At 38.2% G+C, this 11,438-nt stretch overlaps 1 protein-coding gene across 1 annotated transcript in view; it reads left to right on the forward strand.

Moving 5' to 3' along the window:
• The window catches only part of LOC114645263 (RING finger protein 212B-like), a 45,595-nt gene extending 38,258 nt beyond the window's left edge, over positions 1 to 7,337 (forward strand). Inside the window, exons 11-14 of the mRNA XM_051922483.1 lie at positions 5,336 to 5,390; positions 5,838 to 5,877; positions 6,975 to 7,001; positions 7,271 to 7,337. Coding sequence (XP_051778443.1) covers positions 5,336 to 5,390; positions 5,838 to 5,877; positions 6,975 to 7,001; positions 7,271 to 7,337 — 189 coding nt within the window. The remainder of the gene's footprint in view (positions 1 to 5,335; positions 5,391 to 5,837; positions 5,878 to 6,974; positions 7,002 to 7,270) is intronic.
• Positions 7,338 to 11,438: the final 4,101 nt, after the last annotated feature.

Consider the following 11,438-nt stretch of genomic DNA (forward strand, 5'->3'; position numbering starts at 1 on the left):
TCACATAAGACGTCTTCATATATTGAAATTAACTTTGGTAAAGTTCATCTATCCTATTCAGATCCTGTTTTCTCAATGAAAGATAGGAAAGAATCAAGATAATATAGAAGTTACAGTTTATCAGGTATGATAAGAACTTAATGTAACAGTTGTTGGGTGAAGATGCTGAAAAACACTAAATATATCTGGAGATGTACTTCAATGAGTGAATGTAAGTTTTTCTAGAAAATTGTACTGTACTGGCTTATGATCTTGTTCCCAGTGTTAAGTGGTAGGCAAGTTTGTATTCTGTCAGATAATTCAAGATAAGGTGAGCTAGAAGTTTAAAAATATTTCATGACAGTTTGCTAATAGTGTGATTGAGCTCAATCTTGCATTACACTGAAGGGGATATTAGTGAATAGGGATGTTGGATATATTTTTTATATTTAACAAAGGAGAAATAAAATCCAATTATTGAAAAATGTTTGTACTTTCAGAGTATATGTAATATTCTAGATCCAGCATCCTTGAAAATATTTCTATTGATTTTTATGACATTTTTACAAAGCTATGATATTACACAATATTCATCCTAGCTAACATAGTAATTACCATTATTATTGTAACAGCGTTTAGAAGTTATACAGTATCAGCCAGAGAAGAGTCACCCAAGTATGATCATGGCATTGCATCACTAGTGGCAGGATGATAAATGGCATGGCTACATCTAGGGTGGTAAAAGATGAGAAGTCCTTTTAAGGATAATGAGCCACCTCAATGAGCCATGTAAACAGTAGAGAATCCATGCATTGAAGCTGTCGGCCGAGAGACTGACACCTCTACATCTCTACCACCAAATCTCCATCTGCTAAGATCCATTAGTCAGGGTGTGTAGGCACTGGCAGAACTTCAGGTTCATGGAGCTGGTGAAAAGTGTAGAAGCCACTGTCCCCAAGTGAGCTGTGAGAAGCAGGGCTGGTGGTAAGAATGCGCATGCAAAGAGCAAGGTGCACCAGTGGTGGAGGGAGAGTCTCAAAGCTGAGGTCCAGACCTGGAAAAAAGTTTGCAGGTCCAGTTTAATGAAGGAACATAGCCAAGAGACAGGTGTATCTGCATTTCCATACAAGGAGGTTTGCCTCCTTACTTACAACTGACCAGCGTTGAACATCTCTGCATGACAGAGCAGCACTCAACATCCCAGCTGTGCAATTTGGGAACACAGCACTCACGATCCCTACTGATGTGCCTTTGGGCTTCCTGTATAAATGGTGCCTATGCACAAAAATCACTTCTAGATGTGTAAAAACTAAACTTGCTGTAAAGCCATGCACATTTTCACGGCAGCCTCACACAATGTGTTTACAGTTTTGTGCTTGGTTTTACAAATGGAGTGGCAACCAGCATCAAAGCAGTGTTACTGTTTCTGTGTCGTTTCCCTTTCATTTTTAGATTCACATACATGACGTGGGCTGCATCAAATACACTGAAATTAATTGCATATTGTTTACAATTTTAAGGCACTTGATTATAATCATTGTGTAAGACAATAATGGTGCACGGAATGGCCAAGCTATTCCAAATACCACAGCTGCTTTACCGGTGTTACTCTCAGTACACCACTGAGAGTATTAACCCATTGTATGTGTGTGGTATCACGGAGCAGATCGGAAAGCCCTACAGCGGCTTGTGGCAAAAGCGCAGAGGATTATCGGGATACAGCTTCCAGCCCTGGAGGAGATTTATAGCATATGCTGCCTCTCTGGAAAAGCCACCAGCATCTGCATGGATTCCACTCACCTATGCCACAGTCTATTTGAACTTCTACCATCCAGCAAAAGCTTCAGAGCCTTTCCTGCACTGACCTCGAGGCACAGAAACAGTTTTATCCCAAGAGCTATAAAAACACTCAATCAGTCCATCAGGTGCTCCCAGTAGAACTTTTTGTACTTGTATCACAAATACCTCACTGTAAACGTGCACTACAATAATGTTGCACAACCTGCACCACTTTATGAACCATTGCAATATCTGCACTATATGTACATGTATATTGTACTTATGCTTTCATATCCTATATTTTTCATTGTTCTTTTATCGTATTTTTTTTTTTTTTTTATTATTATTTTAGAGCAAAATAAGTTTATGGAGAAGATGCCTATTGGATCCCATTGTACCATACAATGACAATAAAGCAGTTCAATTCAGTTCAATAGAAGAGAGCGCATATTTCAGATAATGATCCCTAGCTTCTAAGTAGATGTAGATTTCCAAGAACTATCCTTTCATTTTCTTTCCCCACATAGCCAATCACCACATAATAAGCATCTTCATATTCGCTACTGCTGCGTCACCATGCCGCCACTTGTTTAATACATGCTTTAATCCAGTTCATCATGAAGATGATATCAAGTATACATCTTAGTATTCTAAAATGTTCAGAGAGCTGTAATGTATTCAGTCTGGCGATCACTGCCTGCATGCTCCTGTTGGCGGAAGAGAAAGGCTGTATAAGAAGCATGTAGCAATTAACAACTGGATCGGGGAACACATAGAATATGAAGCATTTAACGTGCTACTTTAGTTACAATGGGGTTTGAGAAACTCTAGTTAATTAAACATCGACTTTAGAATGAAGTTTACTACGTTCTACTTTAATGACAAACTACAAGATTAAAGTGGGAATTTCGAGATTAAAGACATCAAATAGTACATTTTTCCTTGGCAATACTTCACTGAGCAGGACTAAATTTTGCATTCTTTTAATTTCTTCCTTTTTTCCCCACATGCTTTTTGCCATTGTCTTCTAACAAAACACTAAACGGAAGTGGATATTTATATTGATTTGCATATTCAAATAGGTGAAACTCTAGGGGGAGTCGGGGAGGGGATGTAGACGTATGAATGTGCGTTAAAATTCACATTCATTGGGATTTATAAAGGGGAAGTGTGTGGAACTTTGCTTATGTACAGTTTTATGCATCTGAATTATTTTTGTGTGTATGTACATATCCAGTTTTGTTTGTACACCATGTTTTAGTGTGAATTTTACACACTGCGTTTACATATGAGTCCACTTGTCACCAGTTGCACAACTGAAGCAAGAGAGAAAACCATGCTTTTGTTTCACTGAGTTTCTGCACTGTTGTAAAGAGTGGAAGTGGTTGCTGGGGACAGCAACTTCCATGGAAGGGCTATGTAACGGCACTGACAAGTTACATTAACCAGGAATGAGTCACGCTGGTATTACCGCACCAGTGGCAGGGGTGCGTATATAAATGGCAAGTCTGCAATGTCTCATGCTTTTCCAACTAGTAGGGCAAAAGTTAAGCAGTCCTTTTAAGGATAGCAAGCCACCTCAAAAAATTATGTGAAACCCAGAGAATCCATCCATGAGCCAACGCAACCTTATTATTATTATTATTACTAAGATTTTTTTTTTATACTGGCTTAACTAGTGTGACACTCCAAAGCCAATGAAAAAGCCAACTTACTAGATCCATATGTATGGAATCTACTGAACAATTAATAATGGAAACCTTCGACCTTAAGAAGTTTGACAAACAAGAGAAGGCCGTTTAAACCATCAAGCTGATTTTGCTTGATTAATAGTTAAGATGTCCCAATATCTCATCCAGATACTTTTAAAAACTTATCAGAATGTCCACTTCAACTACATATCTTGATAGTTTTTTTTTCCAGATTCCCACAACTCATTGTGTGAAGAAGTGTTTCCTGTCTTCAGTCTGAAATACAATTACTCTTCATTTCCACCGGTGTCCTAAAGTGCATGGCTCACTATTTAATAGCTTTATCAATACCTTTGGATTAGGCCGCTGTGCTGTTTTTTTTTTTTTTGCTGAAGACTAAAGAGGTTTAGCTCTTTCAGCCTGTCAGACATGTCCGTTACTCCTGGGATTCTCTCCTCTGCACAGCTTCCGGTGCTGGTATTTTTTTTATTGCATTGTGACTTGGTATGAGCAAACCCTGTGGAGTTCACTTTATGAAAACTTTCTAGAACTTTACCAAACTTATGAAAATGCATTGAAGTCGATGGAGAAGGAGCAACTGAACTAATTTTGAATGGCTTATAACTGTATAGTGCTCTTTTAAGTCTGCCTGAGGGCTAGGGAAGTATCTGCCAAATATGATCAATTTTTGTGGATCAACCATTGTAACACACACAACAGAAGACGCAGATAGAATAATAACCACAAACAAAATAAAACAAATGGCCAGAAACAAGCAGTATGTTTGCATTTACAGAATTTCAATTTTCTGGGGCACTGATTTGCAGTGTCATTCAACATTTTTTGTAGTTCCACTTGGCACATCTTTTGCATTGCCTTGTAAATAGTAATAAGTCTTTCATTATTATTTCACAGGGTCTTTTTTTTTAATCTAGGAGGTGGAGGGCACCTTTAAGGTTTGTTTTGACTTGCCACCATGCTGCATTGCTAAGTATACATGCATTTGACTGGCATATGCAATTAGCCACTTGGTGTGGTGGTGAGTGAATGAGCACACAGGAATCTGATTTATAATGTATATTCCATGGCAGTGCTTGATTTGTGCCAGTTGGCACTTCCCTGTTTGAGCTTCAGAGTACCAGCAGTAAATACATGTGTACCGGCAGAACCAGAAAGTATTTTCATAATATTCTCATTATGGTCAGCTAATGTACTCCTAAAATTAGAGAGAGAGTGAAAGACAGGACTGGCTAGTTGAAAGTTGTGTGCTTTATACAGTATACTGTTACAGTGAGCTGGTAGGTTAGTCACTCCTCCAGAGTGACATGTTTGAGACTGGCAATGAGGCTGTTTTTTTTTCTGGTTGCCACTTTTATTTTTTGTTCTCCTTTTGCTCATTCTCCCTTGTATTTATTTTACAATAATTATGCAATTATATATTATTCTATCCTCCTTGGTGTCATTCTGGATAGGGGGATTGTGGCGAGAACACTCCTTTTATGTTCACACTCAATATTTGCTTCTCTTTTTAAATTCATAACATTTTTGCCCAGGTAACTTTTAGAACTGAATTGTTATTTTTTTCTTAAATATTAATTAGCAACAATTTAAATACATTTGCCTGTTAAATAGTAATTTGCTCACCATTGCCACAGGTTTTTTTTCTTGAGTCACCTGTTGCAGGGTAAATTGTATGTTAATTGGAAAAGTTTAAGGAGGTATTCTAATATAGTTTATAATTTTTTATTATTAAATAGCTCTCTTTTATTTGAATACCTTTTTTATAATACGGATTTTGAATATACTGCTTAAATTTTCTTTTAGTCATCCCTTTTGCGACGACGCAATACTTTACTAATGAGTCTTTTGTTCATTCTTATTATTAGATGCAGACACCAGGCAGCTCCATGTTGTCAGGAAGTAGCAGCACTTATGACTTAAGTAAGTTATTTTTTCTTTTATCAAATGAAAAATCTATCTTGTATAAAACAAGTAGTTTTAACTCTGAGGTATAATTAACAGTAAAAACAAATTGAAATATTAGGAAACTAACTTAAAAAATTTTGTAATATTTTAATTATATGAGAACATATTCAAATTATTAATATTAATATTATTAATATTCATATTAACTGTTAAATATTGAAAACAATGTTTTTAAACATTTTTTTCAGCTCTTTAGCTCTGTCAGTAAAAAGAGTATTATCAGTTAGCTGTCCTCACTGTTCCAATTGTTTTTTATTTGAACATTTCTGAATAAAAATTGCACCTCTGGAATCATTCCTTATAAATTACTGCTTTAACAATTATTAGTTGCATTGCCTACAGATACTGCATATATTATGAAGTTTTGCTTGGTCTTTTTTAATATTTGTGTTATTTCCTCAGGGACTCCAAATACTATTTCAGGCAGAGATGCTAGTTTCAGGTACATTTTGTTGTTCCATTGCTTTCTTGATTAAGTCCCCGTTGTTTGATCCTCTTGCTGTCAGATGCTTGAAATCATTCACTTGTTAGCAAAAGTGAAACACAAAATTTAAAAAAAGCAAAAAAATGTAAACACTGTCCAAAAGCATATCTGTACAAACATATGGCTGTTTTTTTTTTTTATATAAAGTTTTTCAGGTTTCTTATGTTTTGTTTGAATATTGTCAAGTCATTTGGTTATTTTAAATATTTTAAGATATGAGTATTTCTTACGTAATTAACAACTGATTAATTATTTGTTACCTCACAGTTCCAGGAAGCTGGTATAAATATATAATAAGCCCAGTCACTGTTTGTGTAGTTTTCATGTACATTGTTTTGGCCTTCTGTGGGTAACCAGGTTTCCTTGCTTAATCAAAATAAGTTTGTGGTTTGTTGACTAGCAATCCCTAATAATAGTGTGTAAGTATGTGCATGCCACTTGATGAACAGACATCCCATTCAAAGTTAACTCTTGTCTTGCAACCAAATGCTGCCTGAATGTTCTGTCTTCCTGTGACCCTGTAATGAAAGAAGCAGGTTGAGATGATGAATAGGTGTTTTGGACATTGTGATAAAAAGATTAAATATTGGAAATTGGCAAAGGACAAACCAGCTGGTTAAAATCAATTATTTAAAAAAAGAGATTACTTTCAGTTCCTGTGGTAGACAGACATCAACTTGATTTCAGTAAACTTCTAAGGCAAAAATTCTGTAAGATGTTTTAAAAATTGCCTCCACCTCTGTTGAAATAAATTGTATGCAAATGTTAGTGTAATTAAGACTTCTGAGCTGTAATCTCACTATGATTTCCTTGTTTAAGATACATCTAAAAGGGTCATGGCAATCTCTTCTAAAACATGGCAGTCTCCTTCCACAAAATAGTATATTACAGCATAAACAAAGTATTACATTGTTCACTTTCATCAGTAGTTCTGTGCATGGTATGCTAAGCATTTCCCAATATTTTGTCCCTTTAAGCGCTTTAGAAATGTATAGTCCATACTGTGATACATCTATTTTCATACTGTAACTTTTTTCTTTTTTTTATCTTACTAGATTGAAGAAGAGACAAAATGAAAATTGGTAATGAATTAGTAAAACAAATATGTTTAGGATTCTAGCCAGTCATTTTCCACCTCTTCTTTAGCTGTGCTAGTGTAGAACCAAGCATATATCCTGGCAGTAAAGATACAAAGCAGACCCTTACTTATGGAAGAGAATCACTCAAATCCACAGTCACACTAACAAATTCACGTGATCGTAAAAGGAAAATTAAATCCCAGAAGGAAACATTTAAAAGTATACAGGATTCATAATCACGATAGTTCATTTTTTGATATTTTTTATTTCAGCATGTCTCCTTCTGTTAATCTGCTTCCATTTGACATGATTTCTCAGCTTCAGCAAAGAAGAGAATAATGTGGTAAGTTACTAGCTCAGCAATTCTAAAGACAGTATTGACTGCACAAACATGCATCTTAACAAGGCCTGATAGAAACAGAAGAGGACACTACTGTTTTCATAATAAAGTGCATATTTATTGCGACAGACTATAAGGCAAAGATTCAAATGGTTACATAACTAGCATTGTCCTTCATACCAGAGTTTGGGGGGGTGGGAGTGGGTCCTGAAGAGTGGTAATTTTTCCCATTTAATGGCAAAATCAATATAAGACTAGCATGATATATTAGACAAAGCTTGTCTGAATTAATTTGATATAAACATATAGTATAAATTGTAATATAAAAACATACTGTGTGTATACTGTCAGCAAATCATATTAAGAATTATTATTTAAATGTGTGGGAGGCAAAAAGTATTTTCACTGGATAGCATGGGTTTTTATCCATTTCAATCCATTTAAAGCAGTGTGCAATTTTGCCCGCTGTATAAAATGTATTTGCTTCCTGTTACTCTGAGTGACATTCAGCAGATCTGAAAAATGAGTAACTATATCAGATCTTTTGAAACTCTGTGACTTTTGTTTAGTTATTGCCTAAATAATAGCAAATACTAGTATTCCTTGTAAGACATGATGCAGCATTAGAGCTTGAAACACTATTGATATTGTACTCTTGCACCCTTTTTTCTACCATTACATGTCTTTTTACTAGTTCCAAACCTTTTGAATCATTTAGTCTGTCCTCATATTCTTTGGTAAATATAAGCCAAAAAAAAAATCTCTAGGAAAGAGATTTTGGTTATATGCCTGCCCAATACAGTATGCTTTATCTGCTTAAAATAAGCTTAAAGCTGAATATTTTATATTTCAAAATTTTAATATTTCATTATGGGTGGCACAGTGGTACTGTTGCTGCCTTGCATTATGGAGATCAGTGTTCTCATCCTGGGTCATCCCTGCGTGGAGTCTGCATGTTCTACCTGTGTTTTGTGGGTTTCCTCCAGATGCATTGGTTTCCTTCCACAGTCCAAAGAGATGCAGTCTAGGTGAATTGACAATCCTAAATTGGCCATATTGTGTACTTGGTGTGTGTGTGCCCTGTGATGGGCCGGTGCCCTCTCTAGGATTTGTCCCCTGCCTCATGCCTTATGGTAGCTGGGATAGGCTCCTGCAGATCCCCACGTCCCTGTTTGGGACAAAGCGGGTTAGAAAATGTCTATTTCATTACATGATACAGTGGATAGATTGTTTATCACGGATTTATTTTACATACCCATTATGTCCAATTCAGGGTTGCATGGACTGCAGTCAATTCCAGAAACAAGCCCTGAAAGTTCATTGCAGAGCATGCTCACTCAGCACATAGGAATTTAATTTAATACAATAACAATTACGACTCTCCATTAACATCAAAGACTAAAATTAGTATTGGCTCAGTATACAGTGGATTTTAAATAAATGTCTACCAACAAAAAACAAAACTTACTAATTACTTTTACTCACTCAGAAGCACTATCCTGTTCTCTTCTTACCATTTTCTGAAAGACACCCTTTCCATCAGCTACAAAAAAAAAGAATCATGCTTCATTCTGTTTAATCATGGTTTGGCTCCATCAGTTCATTTCTTTTTTTATCTCCTCTTTTTTTAACTTTTTAAAAATTGTTAATAACAATATGCAGGTGGACAGCAGTGTTGGCAATGCACTGATTAAAAAAGTGTAATTAGTTTATCTAGATTAACAATGCTGCTGTATATTTTTCCCTGTTTCTAATTGCACATCGTTTCACCAAGAGGAGATTCCTCCCCCTGCTCTTTTAATTAGGCTCAAATCACAAAGCAGAAAACTCCCCTTTCCAATGCTGTCGTCGAGGAACTTAAAAATGTAAAACTGGGTCCCAAGGCCACAATGGCTGAGAAATACAGCTCCAAGATAAAAGCTATAATCTAGTGAGAAAATGGTATTGTTATCCCAAATTGCTTGAGGGAAAAATGCAGCAGTTCCTACCTTCTTGTTTGTTGATGGTATTATTTAAGACCAGCTCTTAAAAATGTTATACATTCTAGATGGCATGTGAACAACTAAGTTATGAAGAAAGAGCAATGCGTCGAAAAGAGACACGAAAGCATTGGAGAGAAAAAAAGGCTAAAAAAGATGCACAAGAAAACAATAATAATCTATGTGCAAATTCAGAAAATAAGGAAAGTAATAATCAGATCAGCTCGGGCGTCCCACGAGAGACACTTTGATGTCCTGCGAGAGAAAGCAGTGAGACTAAAGGACAGCTGCTGTACAGGCTTTTAAATGATCGACACGCAGCACGACAAGCAGAAGACGCAGCTCGGCAGCAGCAAGCAGAAAGACAGCAGCTGATCTGTCCGCATCTCCTTAGTGTGCATTGAGCCTAGCTTTGCTAATCTTCTCACACCATTTCTCCACAGTCTCAAATGACTGCACTTCATTTAAAACTTTAGCCTGTTTTTAAGCCCTTCCTCTGTTAAACTACACCATCTACCTTTGTTGCTGCTTGCTCAGGTTTTATTCTCCATCACCAGCACTTTATTTTGTACTGTCATACTTCCTCCATTGTACGACCTTACAATTCTTTCTCTTTCAAATGGGATCTTCTACACATTAGAAAGTACAGTGGAACCTCAGTTTGCGAGTAACTTGGGTTACGAGTGTTTTGCAAGACGAGCTAAAATTTTTAATAAATTTTGACTTGATAAACGAGCGAGGTCTTGCAATACGAGAAGTATGTATATGCTTTGTCTGCTGAGTGTCATGTGATCACAACTGAGCTGATGGTTGTTGTCTCTCTCTCTCTCTCTCACACTGCGGGATTGTGGGCAATCGTCTCCTATTCTCCATCTGAGTCGGCGTGCCTCACTCATATAGTCAACATCCGTATGAGTGTATACTGTTTACTACAGCATTGTGACTCTGTGTGTGTGTGTGTGTGTGTGTGTGTGTGTGCTGTGACGTGCGAGTCCCCGTCCTGCACCCCAAAACATGAAGCTGAGTCTCAGTACTTTAGCAACACCAGCTTTATTCAGCTTGAAACAGCAACAGCGTGCTTATTTATTGTAGCGGGATCTGCCACTCGCCTATACACAGACACAGCAGTCAGGCAGGGTCGTGGCCAAGTAATACTGTGCCCTGCGCATCTATATACTGTATATATAATTCACTAAGCAGCCGACCAGGGCATGCAAAACAACCATGGGATACACACGACATAGCCACGCCCACCGACTCTAAGACCATGGGACGAGAACGCCTGCCCGCCCGCCCGCCTGACTGTTACAAGCATTCACTGCAATGTACTGGAGTGTAAAACTATCGCAGCAGCTAAGCTTTCAGCCACGTGAGATTGAGCAATAACAGGTCTGTGATGCCCTCAGATGTCCGGGGCTGTACGCGCGCTACACTGAATGGATCAACGTGTGTATACCCGGCGCCGAGAGGCATGGGTAAGCCGTTGAACCCGACCGGGGCTTGCAATTGTTCCCCACGAACGAGGAATTCCCAGTAAGTGCAGGTCATAAGCTTGCACTGATTAAGTCCCAGCCCTTTGTACACACCGGCCATCGCTACTACCGATTGGATGGTTTAGTGAGGTCCTCAGATCGGCCCTGCCGCGGTCGCTCGCGGACTCTGGCGGAGCGCCGAGAAGACGATCAAACTTGACTGTCTAGAGGAAGTAAAAGTCGTAACAAGGTTTCCGTAGGTGAACCTGCGGAAGGATCATTACCGGTTGTGCCGACCCGTCATTGGACGGTTAGGACCCGAAACCTCTCGGGCCCACTTCCCCGCCCTCTCTCCGGAGAGGCGGAGGGGGCGGAAAGGGCATCCTCCCCCTCTCCCCCCGTTCCGCCCTCCGCGCCCGACTGCTGTCCAGCCCCATCCCTCACTCTGGGAGGTGGGGGCGTGGCGGCGGTCCTCCAGTTTTCAGTCACGGACAATTGTATGTTGCTCTCACCAGAGTTCCATCTTTTCATTCACTTAGTTGTATCCTCAAACCCACCCCATTTGGACAACTGTGTCTTTCAGGAAGTGTTCACCCATCAATACATAATTATGCAGCGTATGCTAAGCCGCGGGTTGGCTAGTTAATAA

This window comes from Erpetoichthys calabaricus, chromosome 2 (genome assembly GCF_900747795.2).
Source record: "Erpetoichthys calabaricus chromosome 2, fErpCal1.3, whole genome shotgun sequence".
Taxonomy (NCBI): domain Eukaryota; kingdom Metazoa; phylum Chordata; class Cladistia; order Polypteriformes; family Polypteridae; genus Erpetoichthys; species Erpetoichthys calabaricus.